This window comes from Procambarus clarkii, chromosome 40 (assembly GCF_040958095.1).
Source record: "Procambarus clarkii isolate CNS0578487 chromosome 40, FALCON_Pclarkii_2.0, whole genome shotgun sequence".
Classification (NCBI taxonomy): Eukaryota; Metazoa; Arthropoda; class Malacostraca; order Decapoda; family Cambaridae; genus Procambarus; species Procambarus clarkii.
In genome coordinates, this window is record NC_091189.1 from 24,664,878 (window position 1) to 24,683,978 (window position 19,101).

General features: G+C 47.3%; 1 protein-coding gene across 1 annotated transcript in view; it reads left to right on the top strand.

The window, feature by feature from the left end:
* LOC123757982 (uncharacterized) overlaps positions 1 to 19,101 on the top strand; it is a 109,922-nt gene that overhangs the window by 64,103 nt on the left and 26,718 nt on the right. The window contains exons 12-13 of the mRNA XM_069338870.1: positions 439 to 487; positions 18,349 to 18,472. Of these exons, the coding sequence (XP_069194971.1) occupies positions 439 to 487; positions 18,349 to 18,472 (173 nt within the window). The remainder of the gene's footprint in view (positions 1 to 438; positions 488 to 18,348; positions 18,473 to 19,101) is intronic.

Below are 19,101 nucleotides of genomic sequence, written 5' to 3' on the forward strand. Positions count from 1 at the left end.
GGCATTAAATGTGCAAAAACTAGAAGATAGAAGAAACAGAGGCGATATGATCACTACGTACAAAATAGTAACAGGAATTGATAAAATCGATAGGGAAGAATTCTCAAGACCCGGAACTTCAAGAACAAGAGGTCGTAGATTTAAACTAGCGAAACAAAGCTGCTGGAGAAATATAAGAAAATTTACTTTCGCAAACAGAGTGGTAGACGGTTGGAACAAGTTAGGTGAGTAGGTGGTGGAGGGCAAGACCGTCAGTAGTTTCAAAGTGTTATATGACAAAGAGCATTGGGAAGACAGGACACCACGCGCATAGCTCTCACCCTGTAACTACACTTAGGTAATTACACACATGCTAAGGTGTTTGGAGTGCCTGTCTGTCTGAGGTTATAGCTGTGGTGTAGTTAGTTTTAATACTCATTTCATTTTTTTTTTTAACAGAATTGTGAATTGATGACTCCGGTTACACCCAGGAAGAAATGCACAAGTGGTAAGAGCTCCTTCTCTTGAGTGTTTATAGTACTGTTATTGTGTTTTGCTATTTGTAGAGTGAATATGTAATTAATGGACGTGCAGTATTAATCTTTTATGCAAAGAATATTGACCTGTGAGGTGAGACTCCTTGCATATTTCATAATGAAACATAACTTTAGCCCCCACTACACATAGCCAGAAAAATCTGAAATATTTGGCATACTTTAAATAGTCAGATACAGTGCTATGTACCCACACGCTAGTCTTCTCACACTATATTACTTTACTAATTTTCCAATCTTTACCGTGAAGTATGTATACGAGGTTGAACCACTGCAAACTTCCTCAAGCTCATCATTTTTCCAGAAAAAATTAACTATCAGAACTAACAAATTTACTCATTTCACTAATCTCTTGCACTACGTACACTTACAAAGCCTTAATCCTCATTACTAATTCTGTTTTGAAACTTCCTAAATGGTTGGAATAGAACCCATGAACAATACACCAGAATCAAATGTTTCTTTGAGATTCACAGTCGGATTAAATTTATGCAACCACTCGATATATTGAACTGCCTTCCTATTGAATTGAAATTCTCAACATAATTTTTTATTTAAAAGTAAAACAGTGAAGTACCTAATTTCCTCACCATAGTATTCCAATTTGTTGTGTGGCAATCCAAGGTGTGGTAAAGTACAGGTAATTATGCACAGAAATCATAATAGTGATGCATCAACTGAACAAATCCACAAGGGCTGTGATTAGGGTTCGAACCTACAGCCGAGAGGACTCCAGACACGCCTTAATTGACTGTCCCATGACATGGTTAAAAGAATTGCAACCAGGAGTGCTACTGCCCTCACATGCATCCTGAAGTCTCTCCGAGACACACCAGGGTTTTACACCATTCCTCCATGCACCTGGGCTCTGTCAACAAGCTGTTCTACCTCTTTGCCCTTTTTTCACTACACATAGAAATCACAATAGCGTGATGCATCAAATGAACAAGTCCACAAGGGCCGTGATGAAGGTTCGAACCTACGTCCGAAAGGATCCCAGACACAGCTTAACCCCTAAACGGCGTATGGTTATATGCCATTTGACACCCACAGGCGCATACAAAAAAAAAAAAAAACTTTTTTTTTTTCTTCCTAACCTGTTAATTTGTGTTCACTGATCATGGGAAAAATAATAAAACAATCGTAAGTGGCATATATTGCCCGCTATAGGGCGGGGAAGTCTGGCAAAAAATAGGCGCTGACTCAGCGTGCGTCCCAGGCGGTCTGTTGCTCGCCAGCTGTCAGGCCGGAGTTGCCACAAAGAGATAATTACCTAATTATTTCAATGTGTCTGATTGATTTTTCGTATTTATTTTTTGCTGTAATATTATTCAATAGTGTGTAGTGTGATATATTTATATAATAAAATGAGTGAATCATCGCTATACTCAAAAATATGGTGTGCATATTGTTGATTCAATTATATTCATCAAACAGTGAACAAATACTTTGTCGGTTATTACACTATATACACAGGTCATATATAAGTATCTACATGTTTTGTTCACCATAATGAACCACTAAGTTGCTATTATGAGTCAAAAAGTAACGAGGAGTGACCTCCGTGTACCAGCCAGCCACTCACGCCCTCCCTCAACACCTCACTCACCCACATTCTCCTCTGACCATACTGTTTTTGCTTTTATTCACTATATACAGACGTTATATATAAGTATCTACATTCGTGTTCATCATAATGAACCACTAAGTTGGCATGTTGAGTGGCAGTGGCAGCCAGAGGCAGCCCGCTACTGGCTGCTACTTGCTCCCTCCCTCAAGTCAACTGACTCACCCACATTCTCCTCCCACAATACTGTTTTTGATTTTATTCACTATATACAGACGCTATATATAAGTATCTACATTCGTGTTCACCATAACGAACCACTAAGTTGGTATGCCGAGTGGCAGTGGCAGCCCGCCACTGGCTGCCACTCCCTCCCTCCCTCACCTCATCTGACTTGCCACAATTCTCCACCCACCAAACTGTTTTTGCTTTTATATACAGAAGTTATATGTAAGTATTTACATGTTTTGTTCACCATAACTGTACATTTAAGCTTGTATGGTGAGTAAAGGCACAAAGACGTAGGACCTCACACAGTCAGCTGGCTGCCGCCCTCAAGGCCAGACGCACTAATATTTCTCCTCCAACAATACTGTTTGTGGTGTTATTACGCTATATACACACATTATATATAAATATCTACCTGTTTTATTCACCATACATGTACAAGTAAACTGGTATGGTGCCCAAAGACCATCGTGGTCACCAGTAAACATGATAAATCGTGCAGACGACGCCACCGCCCTCACCAAAATGGCGGCTCCCAACCTACTCCTCTTGCTGTTTATACCCTCTATACACACGTTATATATAAGTATCTACATTTGTATTCAGCATAGCGAACCACTAAACTGGTATGGTGAGTGCAGTCAATAAAAGGTGGCCACACACAGAAGACAATGCCACCACCCTCCCTCCATGGAGCACAGCGCTAAATATCACCACAATCCTGCTATTATCATAACCTGGTCAGTTTTATCACAGTCAGGGGTCTTCTGTAACAATATCATCGCAACATAATAGCATGAACAAGTATATTATGGCATTTTTAGACGATGCTGTGGTCACAAGCTGAACAGCAGTGTTGTGAGCTCATGCTGCGTGCATCAGGCTTGGTAGCTCACTCAATACTGAGGCCCCTAACACCCGGGAATTTGGCAACGATTTTTTTTTAAATGGCGTCTGTTTACAACAGCTCTGATGAAGGTGTGGTGAATCCTGTGTATCTGCGGGCCGTTTAAATCTTGCTTTGTACTCCAAACATCATATGATGTGATGCGCAATTTAAGGGTTAACCATTGTGCTGCGCAAACCAAGAAAACTTTGTCAGCAGGAAATTGCGCCAACCGAGAAAACACCTTTTGAATATTTCGTAACCATTCAAAACGCATGCGCAGTAGGTTGTGTACGAAATGGACTCTTGGGACCTCTAGTGAGAGGCAGCCATTTTGGAAAAAATTCCCAGAATGCCCTAGGGGTGCTGGCTGGGTTAGTACTGAGTGAGCAACCATGGGTGGCGCACGCGCCTCTGGCTCTCAAACACCTGTTCGACACATTGAAAGATCACTCTCTGTCGGTGAAATTCAGACCTTATTGTTTGAAGAACATAAGGATCATGATATTGATCAAGCTAGGCACAATAAGGACCTAACACAAAGGTCGGATGCAAGTGATGCAGCACCAATGAGGACGATATTGTGAGCGTATCCAGTTGTAGCTCTGAGATGGCCCTTGCCATCTCCAGTTTTTATAAATGATGTATAGATGAATCGTTTTCTGGGTTCAGTGATGATGTATCTGATACAGGTAGCATAGATGAACAGTGTTAGTGGCTTCAATGGTGATTTTCCATATATACTTTCAAGACTAGCTAAATCTCTTCCAGAATGGCTGACACTCTTCCTCATTGACCGAATCTCTTCCAGTGAGGGACCTTTCAAAGCGATCTCTTCAAGACTACCTTACAAATTGATGTTTTCCTATAATCATTTCAAAACTACCTTATGCTTCACAAGCTCGGCTACATACCACCTACAGGTATTAAAGCCAAGGGTATACGTGAGTGCGTTATTTGCAAGCACACAACGAAGAAACGGGAAGTGAAAATCTAGCTGTACCTGGTGCAACGAGAGCAAAGTCGCGTTGTGTACCATGGACTACTTCGTTGATTATTACTCGCTTCCAAAGTACTGAGTGTGTAATACAGTGTGTTACTGTGTAAATAGTGTATGAAACTGGACATGTTGTAACTTTGTGAATTTTTAACAAGTAATGTAGCAACACTAAACATTAATTTAAAACACATTACTGACACATGTATCACAGTTCCATGGAACATTATGAACATTCTTCTGTATACATATTGTAAAGAACACAAATATGCATCGCATATGATAAAAAAAATAAAAACCACATTGCAAATGCATAGAACAAATATTGAAAATATATTTGGGGCATCTCGTGGTGCTTAAATTGCGCGCGCGACCACTTCTGGGAGCTTTACGCACGGCGACCGGCCCATGACGCCGCCACTTCCACGTCCCCACAGCCAAAGTAAGTGGAATTTTTTATTTATTTTTTTACATGTACATGTTCAGGGAATGGAATTTATAATTTTACAAAACATACAAAAAAAAAAATTACGAACACATGATTTTATGCACACGGGGAATGTCACAATAAACTATGCATCGCAGTGGTTAATCGACTGTGTGGGCACAATCAATAAAGACACGTCTGGGATCCTCTCGGACATAGGTTCGAACCCTCATCACGGCCCTTGTCGATTTGTTTACAGGTAATTGTTTATTATATAAAGCCACTACTTGCGCAGAGTGCAACATTCTTTTCAAGATTAACAGCACTAGTAAGCAGCTTCAAGAAAAGCACCTAAACATGCTTTCTACTATTCTAAAACTACAGTAAACTTTAAAATATTTTCTAGGAATTCATATGTGGTGAAAAGTTCTAAAAAACAGTTTGCTGCCAACAATAAGCAGCATCTCATGTGGGCTTGTTCACCAGCTCCTTCAGTGTTTGGCATTCTTCACCCCAATGTTTTCTTTCAGATCTATGCATTTGCTTGTTTTATTTTGGCCGAGACCAAGACAGACCCCCCCCTCCTTCTCCCCTCCCCATGTTCTGAAGGATTTTGTCTTCTTGTGAGTTTAATGCCGACATTCAACATTTTGAATGGTATAATTCCCATTGCCAGGGACAAGAAGCCTATACTCAGGTTTACAGAGATCCCCCTAGGCCAGCTTCTGACCCTCCCCAGGATGCAACTCACATCAGTTGCCTAACTCCCAAATACCAATTTACTATCAAGTGAATAGAGGCATAAAGCAAAAGGAAACTTGCCCAACCATTTTTGAACCAAGGGATCAAACCCATGGGGTCTTTCATTGCAAGTCAAGAATGTAGACCACTATGCTACTGAATCCATGTGTATAATTATGTACAATTAGTTCTTTAGATTTGAGTACAGTACTGTATAAGTAATTCAAATGTTTGTTTATTTTAATTACTTTTTCTGTGGAGAGCCTCCTTTGGCTCCCCAGAACTATACCAGGCTGATGTGTATATATTACAGTGGCAACAGTCATTCGAAGGAGTTCTAAGCCTACAGGGGACCAGAGCCAGAACCTGCCCCCCCCCCCCTCATCAAGAAGAGGCACGAAGAGCTATGGTCTAAAGACACCCCCCGTGTAATTGGAAGCAGTCTTTTTCTGCCATCTACTAGGTCAGGCACCCAGAAAAGTAGGAATTCCAAAACAAACTACTGCTGGTCAAAAATTGCAAACCGAAAGCCGCACTAGCAAGCAGAACTCCTCAATCAAAAACAAGCAAACAAGCGTGACATCACCACAACCGCCACTCATCCGTCTGCGCAACCCCCACTCCCCGGGAGGGAGACTTGAGGTCCAAGACCTCCACACCGGCTACTCTCCTCAGTTCAGAAGACTGTTGTGTTGGTGGCAGTCAGTGCTGCTTAGTAGTGCTCTGTGTTGGTGTGCGAGCCAGGAGTAACTGAAGAGTACTGGGGCATGCACCTAGGGCCACCTTCTCTAGGTGCCCTGAAAGTAATGCCCCTGTGACCTAGGGTTATCTTCCCTGAGCCGTTCGGGAACTACCTCCGCAAGGTTCTGTTGCTGCTCGATGATTGCTCGCCCTTGCAGTTCAGCTAGGTTGGTTCTTACTCGTGTTTGCCCTGGGGTAGGAGGTAGTTTTGTCACTGGCTTCGGCGCGAGGTTCTGTAGTGGTGTTTGATATACGCATAGCGACCGGTTCTGTTCACCTGGAGATATTGTGCTTTTGTGGGATTTTTTGTTTTTTGTTTTGCTTTGTTTTGCCTGGTGGGGGTCTGATTGGTGTGGCGGTAGGACCACTTGTATGGTTTTGGTGGCCCTCCACTAGGTCCCACTGCTTCCACACATTGCAGGGGTTCAGCTTTTAGTTTGTTTGCTTGGTAGTTCTAAAATAACCGGTTAGCAGTACCTCTCCTGGGCTTCCTTTAGCAGTCAGCCTAAGGGCCCTGGAAACCCCCATTGGGGCTCAGTGGTCCGATGGAGGAGACCTCCGAGTTCCACCTTGCCTTGAACGAGTTTGAGGGTTGCTCTGTCCCCTTGTCTCAGGGTGACACTCACTGTCTTTGCCTCTGCTATGCTGCCTGTTGGGTCAGTGACACTTTTGACCCAGAGTCCTGCAAGTGATATTCTTCGCTTGTACTCCAAATTCACCCAGTCCACTGAGACTGATATTCAAGTGTTGGCAGTTTCAGCGTTGCATGCGAGGTTTAGGTTGCTGCAACGTGCGAGGTTGGTTGCCTTTCCGGATGCTCCGTAGCTGCCTCGCTTTTTCTAGGGACCCAAACTTGGGGGTTTCAACTGCGCCCCCTAGCCCTTTCCCTGCTGTGAATCTTCTTGCTCATCCCACTCCCTGCTCCTGGCCCCCCAAATGTCTGAGGGTTGGGAGTCGGGGCAGGGTTTGCCTAGTGGTGAGACGCAACCGGAAATATGTTGTGTGTCCGGTTGTGGCTCTTCGCCATTATTTGCGCACCACAGACACTGTGGCAAAAAACACACTTTGGATGGACCCAGGTTTCCCTTCCCTGTTCCAGGACGCGGGTGTTCCAAGTCGTCCTCAGGATTATTCGGTCCACCCAGCCTGCGGTCTATCCCCTGTGCCCCACAACGTTCATAAGTTCGCCGCCTTGGCTGCTGTTTTTGGTAATATGTCCTGGGCTGATAATCATGCATGGAGCTTTTGGAGGTCGAACAGGGTCCTGGCCACAAGGTACCTCGTTAACACTATCGCACTCCCGACAGAAGATGCTTTAACTTTCCCCTCGTGTGCCAGGCATTTCGGGCGCCCGCGCCGCGACACTGAAATGTTTATACTCTTTTTCGGTTTGCTCACCTTGATTTTCCATGTATGTATTTAATTTTGGTATCAATTTGTTTGCAAGAGAATGCTGTAGAGGAAAATATATATATATAATTTCACCAAAGCCGACATGAGACCCGCACCAAATAAAAAATTATGGCGATCGTTAACCGTGAGCGCCAAACAGCAATGAAATGTTTATGCTCTTTTCACGTTTGTCAGCCTCCAGAATTGTTCTACTTCATTAATTTTGGTATCACTGTGATCGCAATAAAATTCCGTACACAGACATATGAATATAAAGTACAAAACATGGGTGCACTCCACCCACAAGACCATGGGAAGTTGCCCAAGGGTTACCCGCTACGCATGCCCAACTGCACATCGGCTATACCCCAACTGAAAAGTTTATACTCTTTTCATGTTTTCGACCGTAATTTTCGATGTACATGTTTCATTTTGGTATCAATGTGTTCTCAATGAAATGTTCTAGAGGAACATATGTATAACATGTCACCAAAGCTAATGTGATGCCGGCACCATATAAAAATTTCCAAGTTGTTTGTTAGCTGTGCACGTCAAACAGCGCGAACATGTTGCTACTCTTTTTCAGGTTTGTCAAGTCCAAACTTGTTCGACATCGTTCTTTTTTGTATCACTGTGATTGCAATAAAATTTCCTACACAGACATATGCATATAAATTAGACAACATGGGGGGCATAACCCGCAAAGACCCCTAAAGTCGCCGAAACCTTACCCGCTAGAGCACACTCATTGCCACACCCATTACACCAGACAAACATACAGTTTGCTAACAGAAGTTTTTGTGCAACATTGTTCATTGTGGTATCAAATTATTCACAATAAAATGCTCTAAATGGAAAGACAAATATAAGCAATAACAACTGCAATATATATAAGCAATACCAATAACAAAGTGTAGAGACTAAAGTCAGCAAAGTTACCCGTGGGCGTGCAAAATCAGTAAAATGTATATACTCGTTTCAGTTTTCACACCTTATTTCTCGTACTACATCGTTCGTTTTGGTATCATTGTGTTCACAATAGAATTTTCTATAAGGGTATATGCATATAAGGTCTAAAAGCCCAGAGTGACTCCCCATAGCAAAGCCTAAAGACGGCCAAGTTACCCATGAACGAGCACCAATTGGCACACCTGCAGACTAATTTATGTACTCATTCAGTTTGATAACATAATTTTTTGTGCTACATCCTTCATTTTGGTATCAAATTGTTTGGAATAAAATGGCGGATATTTTAACACTTTCGCGCTCTCGGCGCTCAAAAAAAAACAATACCCCAGATGCTTTCGGCACTTCGCGCGCCTACGCGGTAAGACCGAAAAGTGTACACTCTTTTGACTGTCCTGACAATAATTGAAGGCGCACGTATTTAAATTTGGTATCACTGTGTTCACAATGAAATTGTCTATAAGAGCATACCTATAAAATGCCGCCCAAGCATAAGGAGTATCAACACCAAATAAAAAACTATGCAGATCACTCGCCGAGAGCACCAAACAGCAACAAAATGTTTCCACTCTCTTAATGGTTGCGAAGCCTACAGTTGTCCTACATCGCTAATTTTGGTATCATTGGAATTGCAATAAAATTCTCTACACGGACATATGCATATGAATGTTTAATATAGGTAATTGCCCACCCGCAAGAGTGAGTAAAGTGGAGAGTAGTTAGCCGCGAGCGCACTGGCGAAAACACAGGGGGGAAATCATGCTTGGAAAGTTTATACATTTCCTGACCCTACTTTTCTATGTACGTATTTCTTTTTTATACCAATGTGTTCGCAATAAAATTTTCTATAAGATGAACTGTATAACATTTGTACAAAGCATGTGCAAGAGAAGCGCCAAATATAGAACCACGTCGCTCAGTATGCGTTCGCGGCAGAAACGAACGCATTGTTTTCGTTCGTTTGATGTTTGTCATGTTTATACTTGTTGAAACATTTTATAATTTGTATGACAGTGATCGCAGTAAAATTCCCTACACAGACATATACATAACACACACAAATATTTCCCACATGTTGGATATATCAACGGCTAAAGGGAACCCACTGCCCCACACTCGCCACACCCCCAAACATACTTTGTGTATTTTTTTTTTTACTCATAGAAGTTTATGTGATATAATATTCATTCTGGTACCAAAACATTCGCAAATAAATTCTCTACAAAACAAAAGTATCCCCATCCATTTCGGTTAAAAAATGGAATTTATAGAAATATTTTTTCGATGGACGAGAAAAGTAGGCTGTTATGCGGAATCATAAGAGAAAACGGCGACGAGTTATCTCTAATCTAAAGCGCGAAAGTGTTAAAACTAGTCTCATAATAATGAAACAATAAATAGAATTTTAAAAAACATTCCAAATTTTGGACACTTTTTGACGCTCATCACCACAAAATTATTTATGTCTTTCCAGTGTTCTAACATCAATTTTCATGTTATGTCTTTCATTTTGGTATCAAATTGTGCGCAATCTAAAGGCGCTCATTTTGAAACCATCTAGAAGTTAATCGGAAGAAAATATAATTTTCTGTGGGGAGCCCCAACGGCTCCCTGGAGCTTATCGGGTTAATATATGTTATATTAGACTGGGACATTAGCTAAGGAGTTCAGACCTACCAGGGACCAGCGCCAGAACCTGGCCCCTTCAGAGAGGTTTCAGCGAGCAATGGTACTGGAAAACCCTCTTGTGGTTGGGGTTATCCTTATCTGCCATCGACCAGGGTCCGGCACCCAGAAAGGTAGGCATGACAAAACAAACCCCACATGGTAAAAAACTAAAACAAAAAAACGAACAGAGAGGTAGAAACTCCCTATGATCCCAAGCAAACAAGCAAACATCACACTTTACTGCCGCGCCGATCGTCCGCGCAGCCCTCCCCGCCCCGAGAGGGGGAGGGAGGGAAGCTCCGGACCTACCGCGGTGGCTGCCAAGCTTCAGTTCATAAGCTAATGTCAACCGGGATAGACGCTTCTCTGGCCTCAGTTTCCTAGGCGGTGTTTGCCTTGTGTGGCGTTCACTGCCGTGTTGTTGTTGTGCGGTGGCCAGGAGTACCTCATCAGTGCCTGGGCTGCATGCGCTTAGTGGCTGACTTCCCTAAGCACCCTGTGAGTACTGCCCTTGCGTAGCAGGGTTATCTTCCCTGGAGCGTTCGGGAACTATTCCCATAGAGGTTCTTGCTGCTCGGCATTTGCCTCGCCCTTGGGACCAGCTGGGGCTTGGGGCCTTTGTTTGGCCCTGGGAAGGGATTGGTATTGTGCTGGTTAGGGAGTCAAGGTGTTGCACAGCCTGCCACCTAAGCAGCGACCGGTTCCTGTTGCTTCTGGGGACGGTGTACTTTTGCGGGGGTTTTCTTTTGTTTTTATTTTCAATTGCCTGGTGGGGGTCTGCCCAGCGTGGCTATAGTTCCACTGGTAGTGTTTGGCGGCCCTCTGCTAGGCCCCTGTGATTGTACACGTCTCCGGGGTTTTCAGTGCTACCCCCCCTACCGGTTTAGCAACACCTTGCCTGGGCTTTCCGTAGCAGTCAGCCTACGGGCCCTGGAAACCCCTGTCTGGGCTCGGGGGACCATTGAATGTGTCTTCCGGGTTCCAACCCATCTTGTACGGGATCGTTGGTTGCTGTGCCCTTGTCTCCGGGTGACAGTCGCCAATTTTACCTCCGTCATGCTGCCTGTTGGGTCACTGACACCTTGACCCGGAGTCTTGCGAGAGATTTTCTCTGCTTGTTCTCCAGTACTCTCCTGATGTTATTACTGTTCAGAGTACAGGCGGCATCCGTGTTGCAAGCTAGGTTAGGTTGCTGCAACATGCTAGGTTGGTTTCCCACTCAGATGCTCCGAGACCGCCCCATTTTGGTTAGGTGCTGTTCGCCCCTTTCCCTCTCTGTTCCCAGCTCCGGACCATCTGCGGGTTTCTGGGTCAGGGCGGGGTTTAGTTGGGGCGGGGACTCGGGTGGTTTTCGGGGGCTACCCTGTTCGGGTTGGGGGACGGAGGTTTTTGAGCCTGTTTCTCCTGCCAAGGCTTCTGGGTCTTACCAGGGGCCCTTTCTTGCTGCCTTTCCCATGGACTCTTGCTTTTCTTTAAGGGCGGAGGGCTCGGAGGACGGCTCTGCCCCAGGGCCTCTGTTGCTGGTTCCCGGGGCTGTGGGGGATGCCTGCTAGCAGTTCTGGGGCGGTTTGCCCCTGCCTGGGTTTTCTGCTTTTGGGCAGCGTTTTTCGCCCATCCAGTCTGCTTGCTTCCTACTTTTGCTGGCGTGGTTTTGTATCTTTAGCGTCAGTCACAGCCCCTGTTCTGGTGGCCATTTTTGTCTGCTGGTTTCCCGGCGTGGCCACCAGGGCGGCGTTACAGTTTGTTTACATGCGCTTGGGTATGCGAGCGAGCTTCTTCGGTGAGTTTTCACATTTTTTCGGGGTTTATTCTCCTATTGTTGTTTCTTTGCTTTTCTGGTGTTTTCTGCCTGTTTCCTGTTCCTCTGGGAACGTTTGAGTGTTGATTTTACACCGGGTTTCCCTTTTTGTCTGTTTTGGGTCTGGGCCTTTGGGTTTGGGCTCAGTGTCTCTGGCTGTTATGCTTGCTCCCACACCTTGTCCCTTGGTTTTCGGTCTGTTATGACCGTTTTCCCAGAGGGTTCTGTCTGGGGGCTGTGGTTTGCCTTTCTGTGGTGTTTCTTCACCGGCAAAATGTGGTGGTTTGGCCTCCCCCTGGTTTGATTCCGGGTTCCTTTGGGTTCTTTGGTTTCGTTCCGGAGGTTTCTTCCTCTTGGGCCCCCTTTGTGGGTTCTGGGGGCTTTGTTTCCTCATGTGTGACCCGGTTTCTGCCTTTTGGAGTTCCGGGGTCTTCCTGGCTTGCAGACTGATCTTTTTGGGTCTTGGCACGTGTTGTGGTCGTGCTGGGACTTTGAGGTTTTGTCGAGGTGGGCCTTTAGATGCAGTTTTGTGCCTTTTTTTTTGCCTGGCCAGCGTGTGCTCTGCCCACTGGTCGGCGGCTTGTAATTTTCTTTTCAAGTGTGTGTGTGTGTGTGTGTACGCATGTACATGTGTACACTGTGTGTGTGCACATGTGTATGTGCATACGCACGTGTGTCACATACCTTGTGTGTGTGTATATACATAATATGTATATATGTGTGTGTGTACTTTTTCTTTCGGAAGGGGCTCTGTTCCCTTCTCTGTTGACGGGGCGCTGGGGGAGCAGCTTGCTCTGTTGACTCTCGTATGGTCCTGCTGTTGGTGTGCGCTTTTGGTTGTCTTCCGGCCTCTGGTGGCGGCGGTGGACAGCTTCTTCCCCTTTGGGGGGTTCAGAGCTGGCGGGGTGGGCTTCTTTCCCTGCACTTTGTCGTGTCATCTTGGTGGGTGCGTTGGGCGTGGTCGATCTGCCCCATCCTTCTGGGGTTCCCGTCTGCTCTTTGCAGACATGGGCCTTTGAATCTGCGGTTCTTCTGGATTTCTTCAGTCTGCGCCCTGGTTTCTATGCCTTCCTCGGAGGACTGTTGTCTCCTGTCCGGCTTCTGTTGGGGCCGGGTGCCTGGATGGTGGCCCTGGACCTCCAGGTCAATTATTGGCACTTGGTGTATTTTTGCATCTTTACCGGATCTTGGTACCCTGTCTGAGTCTGCTTGAGATTCAGTGTCTGGCCTACCTCAACGACTGGCTGGTGTGGGCTCCCAGTCGGTTCGCTTGTCTGGGCTCCCAGACAAGTCTCCCTTGTTCTCCTTAGGGTGAGGGGTCAGTTTTGTGCTGGTAGGGGCGCGGGGTACTGCGCAGCTTGTTTTCACCAATCATTGCAGCCGGCTCTGTTCCACCTGGGTACGCTATCCTCTTGCGGGGTTTTCTTTTTCTTTTTGTTTGTCTGCCTGGTGGGGGGTCTGCCTTGGTTCTTGCCCCCTGTGTACTGAGTACTCTTCTTTCTTCCGGTGGTTCTCCCTGCTAGGTCCCTGTGAGTGCACGTCCCGGGGGTTCAGTTCTTAGAAGGTTGTTTGGTATACTTGGGCACCGGTTGGTAGTACCTTGCCTGGGCTTCCCTGAATGTGATTCTGCCTCAGGGCCCTGGGAATCCAAACGGGGACGCGTGGGTTCGATGGACGTGACCCAGAGTCCCCCCTCACTTTGTGCAAGTTCGAGGGTTGCTCTGTTCCCTTGTCTCAGGGTGATTCTCACCGTCTTTGCCTCCGTCTGCCACCTGTGGGGTCAGTGGCACCTTCGGTCCTGAGTCTTACAAGTGTTTTTGCTTGTTTGTGACTCTGTTACCCAGTCTTATGAAGACTATGCGGGTACAGGCAGCATGGGCATTGCACATTGCGTTTCGCTTGTGGCAACGCGCTAGGTTTTGCTCCACAGAAGCCCCAGGGCTGCCCTGTTTTTGATGGTGTGTCGGGGCTTCGGGGTGGTGGTTGCTTTGGTTTGCTTCCTTCTGTGCACCCTTGGTTTTCCCGTTATGGTCACCCCTTCCTCCCTGCATCCGGATCCTTATCTGTTCGGAGTCGGGACGGAGCTTCGGTGGTCATGAGACTCGGGTGGTCTCGGGAACTTCCCCTTCCGGGGTAGCGACGGGGGCATTTGAGCCTGTACCTACAGCCGTGTTGTATGAGTCTGCCAGTGGGCTCCCTTCCTTAGTACTTGTCCGGCTGCCCCAGCTTTTCTTGTGTGGCTGGGGCTTTGGGGGAAACAGCTTGGCCCCGGGACCTGCCTTGTGGGTTCCCGGGGCTGGTGATGGGCTGACTTGGGGGGGCCTCAGGCCCCGTCGGACCCCGCCTGGGTTTTTCTACCCTCTGGGTGGGACTTGCAGTTACGAGGAGTGTGTTTTCTTCCCCCCTCTCCGTACGTGTTGTTGGGAGTTGGCCCCTCCCCGGGTTCAGTTCCTTGTCCCTTGGATCCGTCGGTTCCGTCCTGTCGGTGGGTACGTTTCTCTACCCTTCTTGGGACGAATCTTCACTGTCATGTTCCCCTTTTCTCTGGGTTCTGCATGACTTTTGGTCTCGGGTGCAACTGAGCCTTCTGCGCCTTCAGGCTTTACGCTTGCTTCTGTGTTCTCGAAGGTTCGGGAAGGTTTTTTCTTCTTCCCGTATTATTGGAACGTCTGTCGTCTTCCGGTGTGGCTTCCCTCCAGTCCTTTCTAGGGTTTGTTGGTCCTCCTCCGTGCTTCTTATTGGTTTTTTGGTCTTGTTTTGTTCTTTCATGATTGTTTCTTCTCTCCGTCCACTGTCCTGCGCTGTACAAGTGAACAATATGGAATAAAATGCAGAATAGAACCAGTGAAGAGCAGGGGTGCCATAGGCACAATCAGATTACACTGTATAAATATCAGAGGTCCACGGTTGTTCAACACCCTTCCAGTGAGCATAAGAAATATTGCCGGAATAACCGTGGACATCCTCAAGAGGAAACTAAATTGTTTCCTCCAAGGAGTGCCGACCAACCGGGCTGTGGTGGATATGTGGGCCTGCGGGTCGCTCCAAGCAACAGCCTAGTGGACCAAGCTCTCACAAGTCAAGCCTGGCCTCAAGCTGGGATTGGGGGAGTAGAACTACTCCCAGACCTCCCATCAACCAGGTAACAGGGTTGCCAGATTGGGCTCCTTGTAGCCAGATTGGGCTACTTGTAGCCACAGAAGGGATATGCTATGTATGTTTCGCTCCTTACTGCTTTTTTTTTGTCTGTTACTGGCTGTCCTGTGTGCTCTGAAAAGGAATTCAATTGTTAACACTATTTTGTCTAGTTTTCTAATCAATTTCGTGTTTTTCTTTTATCGGCTCACGACTTCTTGTGACACACATCTGGCATCCTTGCCTGCGCATGTGCCATGGTAGTTTTGATGTGGGCAGTGTGCACGTGTGCTGGTGTTCTGCATCTTTTTCTCTCGGGTGCTTCACCTCTTGCTCCTCTCAATTCTCCAGTTTGTGCCCCTTGGCTACTGGGGGGTGTTCTGGATTGCCGCTATGGGGAGAATACCGGGTTTTCCCTGCGTGTGGGTGTGGGGCTCCTCCTTCGTCTCTCCTCTACTCTTCTCCTGCATGTGTGGCTTTGCCTTCTTTCACTGGCGGTGCTCCCGACATCTTCTCGGCTACATTCTGTCGTGACACGTTCGTGCCTACGTTCTGCAGGTGAGTTTCTGCGGTCTGGCATCAGCCAGGTGCTGGTTTGAGGTTATGACTACAGATATACAAACATCGGAACACAGGTGACTGCAGCTGGCCTCTTGGGCCTTATGAGGCAGCTCCTATTTATACCCATCCAGTCCCACTCTTATTTATGTACAACCCATGCTTGAGTCTGGCACGGGGCCCGACCTCCACCAGGTTACGAGGTATGATGGTGCGGGTGTATGTTATAGGTTAAATATTACTTTCAGGATGTTATAAGGTGACGTTTTGCTGCAGTTTTCTTACTGTGGTTGCGTTTTTGGGATTGATTGTGGAGTTTTGGCCCGTCTTGCGGTGCCTGGCTTAGCCCTTCCGTATACATTGGTTTCTCTGTGCTTCCCTAGTTGTTCTTCCGTAGTTGTGTTTGCACGAGTGGAGCTCTGGCTTTTTGGTCCCGCTTCTCACCTGTCATTCGCTGATGTGGGGGATCCTGTGCCTGCTGGGCTCTGCCGTGTCTCCATTGGAAGCTGTGTGTGGTGTCATCCTCCTCCACATTGCTTCCTCATGCGTTCCGTTTGTCTCCTACTCTGCCACTGCCTTTTTCTTTCCAATATTTCTCTGGCTCATTGGGGCTCTTTTTCCACCAGTGCTCCTTGGTGCATGTGCCCCTGGGGTCGTGTAGTCGGTCTTTCTCTACCCTATCGATTTCTTTGTGACTCTGGAATCTGGTGATCTTATCCTCGTTGCTTGTACTCCTTGGTTTGGGTACTAGTCTGGTGACATACCTTTGCACCTTTCATTCTGTTTGCTACACATTGTTGTGTGTTTTGTTTGTGCCTTCTTGGCTTCCCTTTCTGTTGGCATTTTACGGTCTCGTGGTGTCAGTTCTCTGGAGTCTCGCATCGGAGCCGTCGTCTCCGATCTCCTGGCGGGCTCACTGGCGTTGGGATCGTTTTCTGTACGGCAGGCATTCCATGTCCTCCCTTGCCGGCTTGGGTTTCCAGCTCTGCTGGCTCTGTCATTGCACCCAAGGTCTTCCCACGGCTCTGCCTCTTCCTAGGCTCGATTGGCCCATGACGGGGCTAGTTTGGTTTTTGCCTAGTCTCGCCTTCTGTTGGTGATCGGGTGGTTTCGTTCATGGTGTCCCACCTGTGTGCTTCTCCTTGGTGGCAGTGTTGGGTTTTTTGGCCGTCCTTCCTTTTCCTTCTGTCCCTTCTTTGGTAGCTGCATTTGTTTGCGTGATCTTGTCCTTCTTTTGTAGAGGTTTGGGGCCCATCATCTTGACCCATACTGTCGCCTCGTATCCTGCGGTGTTGGCGGAGCCGCTTCAGCTTGCTTTTGGTATTGGTGTTACGTCTGTGCCGTTTTGCAAGCTGTCTCGTGTGTTGTTCACCTCCGGGCTGCTTGTGCGCCGCCTGAACAGTCCTGGTATTTGGACTGAGTGCTCTTTTTTTTCTTTTCTTCATGGTTTGATGTGGGCCCCTTCGGTTCGGGTTTGTTTCTTGGAGGCTCTTTTCTGTTGGCGTTGGCGTTGGCCTCTAGGGGTCGAGTTGGTGGGCATCATACGCTCCTTCGGTCATGGTGATAGGTTGTTTATCTGCTGCCGTCTCCTTTTTGGGCAGTGATTGAGACTACTGCCTTCCGGAGGGGTCCTTCAGTTCTAGATGCTCTGTTGGTCAGGCTGGGGTGCTTTTTTTGTCCGGTTGCGACTCTCCGCAATTACTTGCGTGCCTTGGCCTCTGTGTCCGGGGACGCGCTTTGAGTTGCTCCAGTTTCCCTTCTTCCCTGTTCGCGTGTGCGGGTCTCCCAGGTTGTTCGCAGGGTTCTTCAGGCTGGCCAGCATGCGGTCTATTCCTGTGTCCATGACATTCGTAAGTTCGCTGCTTTTGCTGCTGTCTTGGGCAACATGTCCTGGGCTGACATTCGGGCGCGGGGCTTTTGGGGGTCGAACAGGGTCCAGGCTGCTCGTTACTTCATGCACGTTCCAGGGCCCAGTCGGGCCTGTGTCACTTTGGGTCGGTGGTTGCAGCCGGTTGTCTTGACTTCGAGATGACGAATGAGTAGCAACTACCTCCCAGGTAAGTCCCTATTGTTTTCCTCTGTGGGTAGTTAGCTCCAGGGAGCCGACGGGGCTTCCCCCAGAAAACCACCGTTAAATGTAATGTAATGAAATGCCATTTTCTGGGTTTGACTCGGAGGTTCCCCGGCATCCCTCCCTCCCTTCCGGTCGGCGTTTTTTTGGGTGTTTTGACATCCAGCCTCAGAACAGTCAGGTGGATAGCCGGCATGAGGGGTCTGGGGCTCTTCCTTTCCCCGGGGAGGGGGGAGCTGCGCAGACAGCGGAGCGGTGACGTCCGACGTCCTACTCGTTTGCTCATTTCTTTTAGGGGAGTTCTGTATACTTGTTCGGCTTTTGGTAGCAGTATTTTCACCAGAATATGGGTTTGTTTTGGTATGCTTACCTTTCTGGGTGCCAGACTCGGTCAATGACAGACATAGAATGCTTCCAACCACACCGGGGTTTATATAGGCCATTGCTCCCCATGCCTTTTTGAGGGGGGCCAGGTTCTGGCTCATGGTCCCTGGTAGGCCCACAGAACTCCATACACATGAGAGGCCAAAGTCTGACATTAGCATATCAGCCTAGTAAGCTCCAGGGAGCCTCCGGGTCACACCCAGAAAAATGGTGTTTCATTACATTCAATGCTGGGTTTTTTCTATCTTTTCCTCAGATGTGTTTGTGGCCAGCCCTTACTTGGATACCCATACATACTACAGAAAGGCTAAATTGGTTTTTAAAACTTCCCTCCCACAATCAAGCCTCAACAAGCCTATTGGTGTTGTTCAACTCTCCAGGTAAGTGAAACCTGGAGTGTGGTGGACCTTGTTTTGTCCATGATACCATATAATCCTCATTGCTGGGGACAGGAAGCCTGTACATAGTCTGGATGGATGGATGGTGAGGGGACTGGCTGAATGGATAGATGATGAGAGGACTGAATGCATGGATGGATGGTGGGGAACTGGATGGATGGTGGGGGAACTGGATGGATTTTGGGGGGGACAAGATGGATGGCAGGTGAGTGGGACATGGTGGCTGGTGGTGGGGAAGGGGACTGGAAAGAAAATCTTTTAGAAACACCAGCCCTAGAATCATGTAAGGAAGGAACACATGGAAGGCGAGTGGCTGGGCAGGTACTGGTGGATGGATGAGTATCGGGGCGGGCGGAACAGAATAAGTGGGTGGCAGATAGTAGACTAAGGAGGTGGGTGACAGGGCGAACACAGAGCAGGTGGATAGCAGGGCAGTCAGGAGACAGTAGATGGGCAGTTGAGTAGCAGGACCAGTCGTCAGTGGGTGGGTGGGTAGCAGTATCGATGGTAAGTGGATGGGTGAGTAACAGGACAGATGGTCAGGGGTGGATGGGTGGGTAGCAGGATGGGGGTGGTCAGGGTAGGTGGGTAGCAGGACGGGGGTGGTCAGG